The sequence below is a fragment of the Salvelinus sp. IW2-2015 genome, linkage group LG4q.1:29, assembly GCF_002910315.2.
Source record: "Salvelinus sp. IW2-2015 linkage group LG4q.1:29, ASM291031v2, whole genome shotgun sequence".
In the NCBI taxonomy this organism is placed as follows: Eukaryota; Metazoa; Chordata; class Actinopteri; order Salmoniformes; family Salmonidae; genus Salvelinus; species Salvelinus sp. IW2-2015.
The window spans coordinates 87,922,014-87,937,720 of record NC_036842.1 but is presented as its reverse complement, the minus strand read 5'-3'; the positions used below and the strand labels follow the sequence as shown (position 1 = coordinate 87,937,720).

Here is a 15,707-nt window from a genome sequence, read left to right as displayed (position 1 = left end):
CAATGTGCAGCTATATACACCACACCTAACCAACCTAGCTATGCTCTTACCCACAGCATCACCTACACACACCCCGCACCCCATCAGCTTTCGTCGAACCAACTAGTGAAATAACTCATCTGACAGGTAGATAATCTACTCTTCATGTACCGTGACCACTGCAACTAACACACCACTCCCTCCAACAACACCCATCCCTCTCATCACATACCAAATACATCAACAGACACGCCCTAGACCCTATCATCTAACTCACCTCGTTACGGCACCCTAATATAACAGAACGCAGCTAATTCTCCACCCTTCACTAGCATCAATGGTCAATCTCACGGATCACACTACTCCGCCTACCACCCATGCGAAACTGAGTCCACTAACCAGTAACCCCAACATCAACCCTCAATAACCTCACCTACAATCATACAGGCAACCACCTACTAAATCATACACACAATAACACACACCGAGGGATATCAACTCATCAATACACCCCTCGACCGTCACCATACAAGTCAATGTGGAGTCTATATACAGGGGACCCAAAGCTACCAGTAACAGAGTTCAATGTGGAGCCTATATACAGCGGGTACCAGTACAGAGTCAATGTGGACTATATACAAGGGGTACAGTACAGATCAATGTGGAGCTATATACAGGGGTACCAGTACAGAGTCAATGTGGAGACTATATACAGGGGTCGGTACCAAGATACAGAGTCAATGTGGAGTCTATATCAGGGCGGTGACCACAGGTTACGCTACAGAGTCAATGCTGGAGTCTATATACAGGGTACCAGTACAGAGTCAATGTGGAGGCTATATACAGGGGTACCAGTACAGAGTCAATGTGGAGTCTATATACAGGTACCAGTACAGAGTCAATTGGAGTCTATATACAGGGGTACCAGTACAGAGTCAATGTGGACGTCTATATACAGGGGTACCAGTACAGAGTCAATGTGGAGCTATATACAGGGGTCCAGTACAGAGTCAATTTGGAGGCTTATACAGGGGTACCAGTACAGAGTCAATGTGAGGCTATATACAGGGGGTAACCAGTACAGAGTCAATGTGGAACTATATACAGGGGGTACCATACAGAGTCAATGTGAGCTATATACAGGGTACACTACAGAGTCAATGTGGAGGCTATATACAGGGGTACCAGTACAGAGTCAATGTTGGACTATATACAGGAGGGTACCAGTTACAGAGTCAATGTGAGCTATATACAGGGGCGTACCCAGTACAGAGTCAATGTGAGTCTATATAACGGTACCGGTAACAGAGTTCAATGTGTGGAGTCTATATTACAGGGGCTAATGCGCGCCTCCACACATACAGCATGTCCAGTCGAGGACAAACTACATTATTCATTGCACCCAAGCATTGTATCACTCACAAAGCTTGACAAGTCACATAGCGTCTAGATTGAGCTCAATCCTACATTGATACAGCCTGATGTTACTGCTGTTCCTGAAACCAATTGATCACATAGAACTTCTCAAGCCTAGCGTAACCACACAGAGTGCGATATGAGATACTAGTGGTTGTGTGTGTGTCTGGGGTGTCGTGAACTGTGTGTGTGTGTGTCGTGTGTGTGTTGTGTTGTGTGTGTGTGGTCGTACCAGTACACGAGTCAATGTGCGCAGGCTATCTGTTTGATTGACAGGGCGCTTGTTGTGGTGTTGTGTGTGTTGTGTGTACCAGGAACGAGGATGTGTTCATATTGTGTGCGAGTTACCGCAATGATACGCGAGGCCATTGCAAGGACAGTAAAGCTTGCCACTGTAGCCTACAAAAACCCAGCATTCCTGCTCTTTTCCCGCGATCCATCCAAACACATCTGTGTGCCTCATCATATGGGTGATCATCCCTGACTCTGTGTTACACACTCAACGTCAGAAGTGTGCGAAGAGAACCAAATCAACTTAAACTCTCTGCGCCCTATATCTCAATGCTGATTTGCAATGTCATTTTTTTCCCGCAAATAATTAATCATCTAGTTTTTCAACAAGTATCCGTAATCTATTCAATATTCTTCTGCTTCCGTAACGTAACGGATTGCAGTTTTTTTGTTCAACCATTACTCACCCAACTCTGCCATTCTAATGCCACAATCACACTAACCATCTTACTCACCTCCAGCATTCACAGAAAAACCCACCCACAATACAAATGAAATATCAAATACATTAGGAAATGCATTATGAAGGAAAAATTACAATATTTTTTATCTCTTACCTGTGTTTGCTAAAACCTTTAGAACAGTCGTGCAAATACACAGCAAAACAAATTTATCTCTTTACAATAACGACTTAACGGGATCTTATCCACAACCACTACTGGTTAACTTATCTAATGTGTTGAGGAGCTTTGTAAACCTTTATTTAGCTAAATTAAGTCAATGAGAACAAATTATCTAACCTGCGTTCTGTTGAGATGTCTCCCCGCTTGCGGTCCCTCATCACACCGCTGGAAGCCCAGCCTGGTCCAGGAAGCCCTTCCTGCTGTACCCAGCACTCTGGTTAAGTCAGCTCCACCCTGCCGACCCTAATGCACAACGTACACAAGACCGTCAGCCATCCTTAGCTCCAGCCTATACCTGCCCTAACCGAGCCCGTCATCCCAGCTGCGCCCCCTGGTTACACTACCCACCACGCCCGCGTTCCTCTCACCCACTACCAATACACAACTTATGACACTTGACTCTGAATTGGATTGGAGAATTATGCTTACCTTGCCACTATCAAAATACTATTCAATGTATAAGACTACCGAATTCAGTCTGTTTCCTAACTGTTCTGTGTGAAAGCCATACCGCTGTGTACGATCTTTAAACTCTTTACATTGATAAAGCAACTAGAAGTGTAAATGTTCTCTTACAGAAGCATATGAAAATGCCATCTGCATAACGCCATGTAGCCAATGAAAGGGCAAACAGTCTAGATATTATGGGCGGAAATGATGAGACCCAAAGTAGAGGACACCCACAGTTCACCTGACACAAGACTAATCCAAACATTACCACGTTATTCGGATTGACTTTCTACCAATTTACTCTACTTTCCCACACCATTTGTTAATAACCGAAATCTGAAATACTCTGATAAATTCACTTAACATTATGATAGAATATTACGGGAAAATTGGGTTATATAAGACCCCAAAAAATGACAAGGGTTTGAGTGAAGTCATACTGAGTTCTCCACACGCCAAGCCACCCTCCTCCAAAAGTGCCAGTTCCTAGGACATTCTCAATGCACTTTATATGAACCAAAAATAAATAGTTAAAATTATAAAGGATTAATTATTTGATTCTCTCCTACTGTGCTGTTGAGGCAACTAGAAAATCTACCCACTTGTATGTTTTTTGGAACACAGCCCTGCATCCCCGCCATCACAAATTACACTTTGTATTTATTCAATCCCAAAAAGCCCATTATAAATCAACCCAATCTGGTCATGGTGGCCACTAATTTGCTTCTAATTGCGAACATGACCTAGCTAAGTTATACAAATTACTGACCGTACCATCAGGCTTTCCAGGCAATTCAGAAACAGATATTAATTTGTGCACATAGAACAAGATACCGTTTACATTCAGGTCCACCCGCTGCCCTAATGTCTCTCCACAATCCGACAAACATAGCTCATGCTGTTCAGAACAACCCCAGGCATGGCCAGTGGGGCAAAAAGTACCAATTTCATACTTGATAAAAGTAAAAATCCTTATAGAAAAATGACTCAAGTAAACAAGTGAAAGTCACTCTGTAAAAAATACTACTTTGCGAGTAAAAGTCTAAACAGTATTTGGTTTTAAACTATACTTAAGATCAAAAGTAAATGTACAAGTATAAATAATTTCAAATTCCTTATATTAGCAAAGCAGACGCATTTTATTTTTTTATTACAGAAGCCAGCACACTCCACCACTCAGACGATCATAACCAAACTAAGCACGTTAAGTGAGTTCTGCCAGATCGAGGCAGTAGGGTACCAGCGATTTTCACCCCTTGACCTTAGAGAGCCTTTTATGGTCTCTATCTGTTTTCAGGTGTATTTCGGGGGCATTCTATGCTTTGTTTCTCTATGGTTCCCTTTATTCTATGTTTTGGCTTCCGGGTATGAGTTCTCAATCACGGTCACTGTCTATCGTTGTCTAAACTGCATGAGAATCATACTTATAGCTCCCTGTTGCCCTCTTTCAGCTGTGCGGTAGTTAACTTTGTTAGTGCACTATAAGCCTGCTAAACTTCACGGTTGTGTCTTTCGTTCTTGATTTTGCACATTCTCAATAAAAGAGAAAAATGTACGCTCACCTCGCTGCACCTTCGTCCACTTCTTTCAACGACCGTGACAGATTTCTCTAATAAGTGTGTGAATTGGACCATTTTCCTGTCCAGCTTGCATTCAAAATGTAACGAGTACCTTACCACTCTTTGTCGTCAGCACTTAATATGAGTGCTTGAGTCGTGTTTGCCACGCAGTCGTGGATGAACGCTAGGAAACAGGAGGGACATAAGTACACACCCCTGAGGCCCCAGTGTTAAGGATAGCGTCGCAGACGAGGTTACAGTTGCCCTTACTACCTTACCACCTGGGGCAGCCCATCAGGAATCCAGGATCCACGTTGCAGAGGAATGTTTGGGGGGGTCAACCTTGCCCATAATAGTTTGTTTGGGGGTTTCAGGTTGATTGTGGAGGTCTGCACACTGCAAAAATGTATAGTAATTTAGACTGCATTGAGATACCGATCTGTCATTAACATGCCACTCACGACAGTGTAAGACAGGGATAAACAGGGGCCATAATGACAAAAGTTAATACTGGTAATTACTAGTACAAAATGTATATATATGGTTCCCTGTTTGTAAATATGCATTCTACCTGTGTTGGTGTGTGCTAAGTTGAGGGTCTTGAATTTGAGTGATAAACTCAATGTGGAGCATTGAAAACTGTCATTCTAAATTTGGGTTGATTAACATTGATAGTAGGGATGTTGTTTTAAAGAAGTTATCAGAATTCCAATGTTAAAGCACATCAATACATATGAATTTCTGGATGATACAGTACAATTGACTTGAGCATGTTTTAGTATGTTTATAACTGTGTAAGTGGACTAGCAGTAGTGACTAATGTGTTATGGGTGAGATAGAATGATTAATTGTGCAAAATATATTTGTAGCCAGAGGCTAAGTACATGTTTGCATAAGAGTGTGTCAGATGATAGATGACCATTGCTGTACATTCATACCTCAGGGTGAGGGTAACTTTACTATTGTAGTGGAACATCTGAAAAGCGTAGCAGTGATTTCGCAAAAGAACACCAACCAGACAACGATTGGAATCCGTTTGGATGGGTTCAGTCATTATTTGGTGTTATTGGAGCTACAATATTTCATTGGTTGATTTATGGCTTAGTTATTTTTTATATTATTAAAACTTGTGTTAAGAAATTGTGCAGCAAAGCCGTTGAGGCTATTCTTGCCATGCCATTACTGACCCCTGAAGGAGACGCCTCAGAACCCTATTTATCTGATTTATTTCCTATGTCTGATTACATGTCTGATGAAGATGATGATAATCCATAACACCAAGGTAAAAAAACTTTAGTTAATGGTGCAACATGTCCATAGGCCATGCTCACAGTGAGGGTTATGTGAATAATGCTCCCACGGTAGAGTTAAGGGCCTACCGTCATGGTGACCCTGTGGCAATATGGACAGTCTCAACGAAGCAATTGCCTTTTGTGTGGTGATAAAGTATGTATTGATGTTAAATTCATATGTTCCTTTCTCCCTTCTGAGAATGAATTGCACTATGTGAAGGATTGAAACTCAACGACAACGGAAGGTCATTTACAATTGTAATATACTATGTGTAAGAAAGTCTTTCCTTTTCCATCTTTTTCCTCATGTTAATGCTTAATGAAAATACTTGTGTCATTTTCTATTAGGTTGAGACTTAGTCTCAAAAGGGAGGGAATGTTGTGGAAAATGACATCATTAGTCATGCTATCCTGTGTTTTACTGTTTAAAGAAATATCTCGTTATATGCTTGTGTCTTTTCTAACCTGATACAAACTTGCCTTTGTATCAGGCAAGATTGGGCATATCAGACAAGATTGGGCATATCAGACAAGATTGGGCGTATAGCTAAGGTCCATTTGGGTGTGACCGCAGCACCCAAACAACATCCCGTGGATTTACTGTCTACAGAAAGTCACATGGATATTATAGTGTTTGCTGTTGTGAATGCAGCTAGACGGTTGAGCCATCGGGCTATCAACCTCGTGCTATCTTAAATCTGCACAGACAACTAATTGCCTTTTACACACTATCTGTTGACTGCCATGTATACAAAACGGATGTGCTTCTCTATAAAAGCCTAGAACTGACACCATTTATTGAGCTTTCAACTATGCGGTGTTGAGTGGATGGTTGATTCTCCATTTTTGCAAATCATATAATAAAGTGTTGTTTGAAAGAATCTGCAATCTCTCTTCCTATAGAATTTCTACCACAACTGTCAAGTGTAGGACCTTATATAGACAGGTGTGTGCCTTTCCAAATTATGTCCAATCAATTGAATTTACCACAGGTGGCCTCCAATCAAGTTGCAGAAACATCTCAATGATGATCAATGGAAACAGGATGCATCTGAGCTCAATTTCCAGTCTTATAGCAAAGGGTCTGAATACTTATGTAAATAATGTACGTTCTGTTTTCATTTTGTCATTATTTATTTTATTTTATTTTTTTATTTAACCTTTATTTAACCAGGTAGGCAAATTGAGAACACGTTCTCATTTACAATTGCGACCTGGCCAAGATAAAGCAAAGCAGTTCGACACATACAACAACACATAGTTACACATGGAGTAAAACAAACATATAGTCAATGATACAGTGAAAAAAAATAAGTCTATATACAATGTGAGCAAGTGAGGTGAGATAAGGGAGGTGAAGGCAAACAAATATATGTATAAATAAATAAAAATATAAAAAGGCCATGGTGGGCGAAGTAAATACAACACAGCAAGTAAAAAAAAAATAAAAACCTGGAATGGTTGTTTGCAGTGGAAAGAAAGCGCAAAGTAGAGACAGAAAAATGGGGTGCAAAGGCAACTAAATAAATAAAACAGTAGGTAAAGAGGTGTTGTTTGGGCTAAATTATAGATGGGCTATGTACAGGTGCATATCTATGAGTGCTCTGACAGCTGGTGCTTAAGAGTGAAGGAGATAAAGTGTTTCAGTTCAGAGATTTTTGTAGTTCGTTCCAGCATGGCGCAGAGAACTGAAGGAGGCGGCAAGGAAGTTGGGTTTGGTGGTGACCAGAGAGATAACCTGCTGGAGCGCGTGTACAGGTAGTGTTGCTATGGTGACAGCGAGCTGAGATAAGGGGGACTTTTACCTACAGGTCTTGTAGATGACCTGGAACCAGTGGGTTTGGCGACGGAGTATGAGCGAGGCCAGCCAACGAGAGTGTACAGGTCGCAGTGTGTGGTAGTATATGGGGCTTGGTGACACAACGGATGCACTGTGATAGACTGCATCCAATTTATTGAGTAGGGTTTTGGAGGCTATTTTGTAAATGACATCACCGAAGTCGAGGATTGGGTAGGATGGTCAGTTTATAAGGTATGTTTGGCAGCATGAGTGAAGGATCTTTGTTGCGGAATAGGAAGCCAATTCTAATATTAACTTTGGATTGGAGATGTTTGATGTGAGTTTGGAAGGAGAGTTTACAGTCTAACAGACACCTAGGTATTTGTAGTTGTCCACATATTCTGTCAAGCCGTCCAGAGTAGTATGTTGGACAGGCGGGCAGGTGAGCAGCGATCGGTTGCGAGCATGCATTTAGTTTTCTTGTATTTAAGAGCAATTGGAGGCCGGAGGAGAGTTGTATGCATTTTGAGCTCGCCTGGAGGGTTGTTAACACGTTCAAAGAAGGGCCAGAAGTAACAGAATAGTGTCGTCTGCGTAGAGGTGGATCAGAGATCACCAGCAGCAAGAGCGACATCATTGATGTAACAGAGAAGAGAGTCTGTCCAAGAATTGAACCTTGGCACCCCATGAGACTGCCAAGGCCCGGACACAGACCCTCCGATTGACACACGAACTCATCAGAGAAGTAGTGGTGAACCAGGCGAGGGCAATCATTAGAGAAACCAAGGCTGTCGAGTCTGCGATGAGGATGTGGTGATGACAGAGTCAAGCCTTGGCCAGGTCAATGAATACGGCTTGCACAGGTTTCGCATCGATGGCGTTAAGATATCGTTTATGACCTTGAGCGTGGCTGAGGTCACCCATGACCAGCTCTGAAACCAGATTGCATAGCGGAGAGTTGTGGATTCGAAATGCGTCAGGTATCTGTTTTTGACTTGGCTTTCGAAGACCTTGAAAGGCAGGTAGATAATATAGGTCTGTAGCTGTTAGGGTCAAGAGTGTCCCCCCTTTGAAGAGGGGTACCGCAGGCTTTCCAATCTTTGGGAATCTCAGACGACACGAAAGAGAGGTTGAAAAGCACTGAATAGGGGTTGGCAACAATTTCAGCAGATAGTTTTAGAAAGAAAGGGTCCAGATTATCTAGCCGGCTGATTTGTAAGGGTCCAGATTTTGCAGCTCTTTTATTCAGCTGACTGTGTTTGGGAGAAGAGAAATGGGGAAGGCTTGGGCGGTAGCAGAGGGGAGGGCAGTGCTGGTTGTCCGGGTAGGGGTAGCCAGGTGGAAAGCATGGCCAGCCATGAAAAATGCTTATTGAATTCTCAATTATAGGTGGATTTGTCTCGTGGTGACAGTGTTTCCTATCTTCAGAGCAGTTGGAAGCTGGGGAGGTGTTTATCTCCCATGGACTTTACGTGTCCAGAACTTTTTGAATTTGTGTTGCAGGAAGCAAATTTCTGCTTGAAAAAGCTAGCCTTGGCTTTTCTAACTTGCCTGTGTTACTGGTTTTCTACGCTTCCTTGAAAGTTGCATATCACGGGGCTGTTGATGCTACGATGCGAACGCATAGGATGTTTTTCTGTTGGTTAAGGGCAGTCAGTCAGGAGACACCAAGGGCAATATATCCTTGTTCTGGTTCTTAAATTTCTTGATGGGCACTGCTTATTCAAGATGGTGAGGAAGGCATTTTAAAAATGTCCAGGACTCTCGCTCTGAGGGATGAGACTTTTTTTCCCCCCCATATTTCCTTTTTTTTTGCCCAGTACCTCAGCCAGGTCGTTAAAAGGGTTCCTTGGGTGGGGCGGGCTTAGGCTCGGCTGAAGTGTTTCGGAGCTTTGACAGTGATGAGTGGAGGTCGTTTGACCGCTGACCCATTACGGATGCAGGCAATGAGGCAGTGATCGCTGAGATCTTGGTTGAAAACAGCAGAGGTGTATTTGGAGGGCAAGTTTGTTAGGATGATATCTATGAGGGTACCCGTGTTTACGGAATTGGGGTGGTACCTGGTAGGTTCATTGATAATTTGTGTGAGATTGAGGGCATCAAGCTTAGATTGTAGGGTAACTGTAGCCCAGGAATGGCTGATGGAACTCCTCAGCTGACTAGCTCCGGAATGATTTGAGTTTGCTCCGGGATCGACGTAAGCCAATAGTCACACGGTTTGCAGCTAGCTAGCTGCAAATGTCCAGAGCCTGCGGCTGAAATCCGGGGAAACTGAGAGAAAAAAAAGTCCCGGAATGCTCCGGTCCGAGTCGCGTTGCACAAAAGTGCCGGTAGATTATCGAGCTAAAGGAATAGCTGATGACCACAAAACGTGGGCAGCTGAAACACCAACGCTAGCCAGCAGACCRGCTAATTTCTGGGCAGCTACAGATTAGCTTCTGGCTAGCTATCGGATAGCTTCTGGTTAGCTTTCTGGCTAGCTTCTGAATTAGCCCCTGGCTAGCTTCCACGGTGGATTTTCAGATTTGAGGTAAATAATACTTTATTGTAATTGGTGAAGCGGGTTGCAGGAAAGCTTTTGCAGGAAAGCTTTTGTAGTTGAGTTCTTGGATAATAAAATATATAAAAGATATGCGAAGAAAGGTGTAAATATATATATATACAGGACACGACAATACGAAACAGAAATGACGTCTGAACTGCTAAGCCATCTTGGAATTGTCATAAAACAATAAACAATAAAACAATAAAACAATAAAACAAGTTCCAGCTAGGCAAGCTAACGTTAGCTAGCAAATTAATTAGCTCATTATTATTATGGAAAATGTAGTGGAAAAGGTCAAGGGGTCTGAATACTTTCCAAAGGAACTGTAGGTGTTGGGTTTAAGGTCGCTGCAGTACATAGGGAGCTACTCGTTGGGAAACAGGCAACGTGTTATTTCTGTGCTTACACTTAAAATAATGATTGTGCATGTGTGTTCGCGTACGTGAGTGTGTGCGTGTGTTTGTTTGTTGGAGTATGTGGATATGTATGACTAAACATCCACTGTTTAAAAGGCTAAAGTTGTCCATTTTGATGATGCCTGTTCATTCAAGGGGCTAAACAACAGCTTCATACTGCAAGTGTGTTTCTTTTAAACACACAAAAATAACTCACCCTGCAATTGCTCAGCTCCTCTGCTCTCACTATGATAGTTCCACACTTCTTCCCTGGAATCCCACTGTTACAACACACAAAAAAATGGACTGGAATCATTCTTCTGTCTACATTACTGTACATTTGATTATTTATTCATGGCTCGCCGTCCGTCCACATCCATGTCATGCGTGAATCGTCAATAGCTTCCATTAGGCCTAGGCTTAGGGTTTTGTACAGAATGCCAACATACAGAACAAACTTCACCAAGTCAGAAAACAGACAAATTAAATGACTGTTAGAAGCCAAAGGCTTGGTTCAGACTGGAGAGAGAGAGAGCAATGTTGTTTTTAATTTGGCTAAGGAGAGCTAGGTAATGTTGCGGGGATTATGCAATAACATGCATGGAGGAAAATCGATGTAAAATTTAAGTGAGTCTTTGAAATCCGTCTGGTGTCTGAGACTTGAGGGGCTCTCAGAGGCGCCGCTAGATGTAACAGTTTTAAAGATTACAGTTTAGTATTGTTTGGCACATGACTGTGAAGAGTGCTTTGTTGCGGGGTAATAGGAAGCCATTCTAGATTTTAACTTTGATTTGGAGATGTTGATGTGAGTCTGGAAGAGAGTTTACCGAGTCTAACAGACACCTAGGTATTTGTAGTTGCCACCATATTCTAAGCAGGAGCCGTCCAGAGTAGTGATGTTGGAACAGCGGGCAGGTCTGCAGCCGGCAGCGATCGGTTTGAAGCAGCATTGCATTTAGTTTTTTACTTGTATTTAGAAGCGAATTGGAGGGCCACGGAAGGAGAGTTGTATCGCATTGAGCTCGCCTGGAGGTTGTTAACACAGTGTCAAAAGAAGGGCCAGAGTATACAGGAGTAGTGTCGTCTTGCGTAGAGCGTCGAATCAGAGAATCACCAGCAGCAAGAGCGACTCGAGTGATGTATACAGAGAAGAGAGTCGGTCGCAAGATTGAACCCTGTGCCACCCCCTGGAGACTGCCAGAGGCCCGGGAACAACAGGACCCTCCGATTTGACACACTGAACTCGATCAGAGGAAGTAGTTGGTGAACCAGGCGAGGCAATCATTAGAAAACCAAAGGCTGATCGAGTCTGCCGTGAGGATGTGGTGATTTGACAGAAGTCAAAAAGCCTTGGCCAGGTTCAACTGATACGGCTGCACATATTTGTTTCCTATCGGATGGCGGTTTAAAGATATCGTTTATGAACCTTAGCGGGCTGAGGTGCACCCATGACCACTCTGAAAACCAGATTTGCATAGGGAGAAGGTATGGTGGCGGATTCGGAAATGTCGGTAATTCTTGTTTTGTTGACTTGGGCATTTCAAGACCTTAGAAAGCAGGGTAGGATAGATAAGGTTGTAGCTTGGTTAGGGTCAAGAGTGTCCCCCCCTTTGAAGAGGGGGATAACCCGCAAGCTGCTTTCCAATCTTTGGGAATCTCAGGGACGACCGAAAGAGAGGTTGAAAAGGCTATAATAGGGCGGTGGCACAATTTTCAGCAATAGTTTAGAAAGAAAGGGTCCAGATTATCTAGCCCGGCTGAATTTGTTAGGGTCCCAGATTTTGCAGCTCTTCTAGAACATCAGCCTGATGTATTTGGGGGAGAAAGAGGAAAATGGGGAGAGCTTGGGCGAGTAGCAGAGGGCGACCAGGGGGCAGTGGTGTATAGTCGGGCTCTCTTCGACCGGTAGGGGTAGCCAGGTGGAAAGCATGGCCAGGCGTAGGAAACATGCTTATTGAAATTCTCAATTATAGTTGGATTTTCGGTGGTGACAGTGTTTTCCTATCTTCAGGAGCAGTTGAAAGCGAAGAGGAAGAATAATAATTTCGTCCATGGGGACTTTACAGGGCCCAGATTTTCTTGAATTTGTGTGTGCAGGAAGACAAATTCTGGCTTGAAAAAGCTAGCCTTGCTTTTTAACTGCACTTGTGTATACTGGTCGTGCTAGCTTCCCTGAAAATTGTCATATCACGGGGGCTGTTCGTGCTAAGTGCAGAACGCCATTAGGATGTTTTTCTGTTGGTTAAGGGCGAGTCAGGTCGAGGAGAAACCGAAGGGCTATATCTTGTTGCCTGTTCACTAAATTTCTATGAATGGGCAGCTCTATCAAGATTGGTGAGGAAGGCATTTTAAAAAATTCCAGGCATCCCGCTCTACTGACGGGGATGAGGATCAATATCCTTCAGGATACCTCGGGCCAGGTCGGATTAGAAAGGCCTGGCTCGGCTGAAGTGTTCAGGGCGTTTTGATCAGTTGATGGTGGCGAGGATCGTTTGACCGCTTGACCCCATTACGGATGCAGGCAATGAGGGCAGTGATCGCGAGATCTTGTTGAAAACAAGCAGAGTGTATTTGGAGGGCAAGTTTGTTAGGATGATAGTCTATGAGGGGTACCCGTGTTTACGGGGAATTGGGTGAGGTACCTTAGGTTCAGAGAATTTGTGTGGAGATTGAGGGCAATCAAGCTTAGATTGTAGAGGTAAACTGGAGGCCAGGAATGCTGAGTTGGACTCCTTCAGCTGATAGCTCACGGAAATGATTTTTGAGTTTGCTCCCGGGGATCGACGTAAGCCAATAGTCACACGGTTTTTGCAGCTAGCAGCTGGCAAGCATGTTCAGAGCCTGCGGCTGAAAAATCCGGGGAACTGAGGAAAAAAAACTAAAAGCCAAGCCCGGAATGGCTCCGGTCCTGAGGCGGCGTGCACAAGGCGCCGGGTGGTAGATTATCGAGCTAAAGGAATAGCTGATGAACCACAAACTGGGCCAGCTTAACACACCAACCGCTAGCCGCGACCGGCTAATTTTCGGGCAGCTACAGGAGTTAGCTTCTGCTAGCTATCGAGGATAGCTTCTGGTTTAGCATTTCTTGGCCTAAGCTTCCTGAAATTAGCCCCTGGGCTAGCTTCCCACGGTGGATTCAGATGTTGAGGGTAAAAGATAACTTATTGAATTGGTGAAGCGGGGTCTGCGGAACGCTTTTGCGGAGAGAAGAGCTTTGTAGTTGAGTCGCTTGGATAATAAATATATAAAAGATTATGCGATAGAAAGGATGTATCATATATTAGGTTACAGGACACGGGACAGTACGAAAACAGAAATGACGGTCTAAACTGCTAAGCCATCTTGGGAATTGTCATAAACGAAATAAACAATAAAAACAATCAAAACAATAAAACAGTTCCAGCTAGGCAAGCTAACGTTAGCTAGCAAATTAATCTAGCTCATTATTATATGGAAAAATGTAGTGGAAAAGGTCAAGGGGTTCTGAATACTTTCCAAGGAACTGTAGGTGTTGGGTTTAAGGTTCGCCTGCAGTACATAGGGAGCTACTCGTTGGGAAAACAGGGCAACGTGTTATTTCTGTTGCTTACACTTAAAAATAATGATTGTGCCATGTGTGTTCGCGTTACGTGGAGTGTGTTTGCGTGTGTGTGTTCTGTTGGAGTATGTGGATATGTATGACTAAACATCCACTGTTTAAAGGCTAAAGTTGTCCATTTTTTATGATGTCCTGTTCATTCAAGGGGCTAAACAACAGCTTTCATACTGCAAGTGTGTTTCTTTAAAACACACAAAAATAACTCACCCTGCAATGCTCAGCTCCTCCTGCTCTCATATGATAGTTCCACACTTCTTCCCTGGAATCCCACTGTTACACACACAAAAAATGGACTGGATCATTCTGTCTGTCTACATTACTGTACATTTGATTATTTATTCATGGCTCCGCCGTCCGTCCACATCCCATGTCATGCTGTGAATCGTCAATAGCTTCCATTAGGCCTAGCTTAGGGTTTTGGTACAGAGGAGCAAACGGTTTTGTACCAGAAGCCAAACATACAGAACCAAATGTCACCCCAATCACATGCAGAACAAACAATGTATCAACAGTATAAGATTTGCACAACATCCGTACGTCTAAGAAAGAGCCCCCAAGATATACTGAGATACTATTCGACCGTTAGTCCACTGCGACTGGCTATGCACGAAGTGCGCCGACGGCACACAGCGCTAGCATGGAGACTGCTCTTTGCACAGGAGCACAACCAACACAACTGTTACTAGCCTGTTTTCATTAATTTGGCTACTAAGGATGGCCCGACGTCGTCAACAGGTGGTAATCCTGTTGCGGGGGGCGGCGGGACCTCCTACTTCTCTGATGACATAATCAATCAACTCGCATCGCGCGGAAGGAACGACTAAACGAGGCGCAAGTACACGGCATGACTTTAAACCATGTTTAAGTGAAACCACGCCTGCCCAGCGCGGCTGCCAGTCTTTGGAAATCTCCGCGATCCTGCGTGTCTGGTAGACTGAGCCGCGGCCTCAGATCCCGGACAGGAGCACTTCTACGTGGACTCCTAAGGACTATTTCTGAAACCGATGAACTGACCTGGCGTGAGCAGTGAGCACAAAACTTGGCAACAACAGAGCAAGAGGAAAGGGAGACTGTAGAGAGACAGTGTGAAGCGGAGAAGGAAAAGTCAGGGAATACCCCATGATGACTCTCTGTGAACGAGGAAGACGAGCGTTGATAGGAGACGCACAGCGAAAACCGATCGAGAGAGAGGTAAGACGAGAGAGGGAAGAGAAGCAACGAGAAAAACGAGAAGGAAGACGAGCGACTGTGAGAAGAGGGAAGGAGGCGAGAGGGGGCTAAGAGAGAAGGGAGGACGGAGAGCAAATCGAGAACGAGAGGAGGGGGAGGAGGGAGAGGCAAGTGAGAGCAATGATGAACAAACAAAGGGAAGAGAGAGAGATGAGAGGAGAAGCAAACAAATTGCTAGCGCTAAGGATAAACAAGACGAGAGAGAGAGAAAGTGTAAGGAGAGAGAAAGAAGAACAAAGCGCGAGACGAGATACATGTGAACGAGAGAGAAAGACGAGAGACGGAGAACGAGAGAGAGGAGATTGGTAGCAGAGCCGCGGGCGGTGGCAGGCGTGTGCCACCGCGAGAGAGCCATAGTGAATGAGAGAGAGAGGGAGTGAGAGGGGGAAACAGGAGAGATCGCGTGCAGCATTAGACACCCTGTCTGGCTGAGAGATAGAATCGAACCAAGAGAGAGAGAAAGAAACAACGAGAGACAAGGATAGTAACGAAAGAGAGAGAGAGAGAGAGAGATCGGAGAGAGAGAGAGAGGACGAAGAGAAGAACGAG

At 44.0% G+C, this 15,707-nt stretch overlaps 1 protein-coding gene across 1 annotated transcript in view; it reads right to left on the bottom strand.

Annotated features, from left to right (window-relative positions):
* LOC139024906 (copine-8-like) overlaps positions 1-15,707 on the bottom strand; it is a 69,073-nt gene that overhangs the window by 7,073 nt on the left and 46,293 nt on the right. The window contains exon 7 of the mRNA XM_070439888.1: positions 10,548-10,611. Coding sequence (XP_070295989.1) covers positions 10,548-10,611 — 64 coding nt within the window. The remainder of the gene's footprint in view (positions 1-10,547; positions 10,612-15,707) is intronic.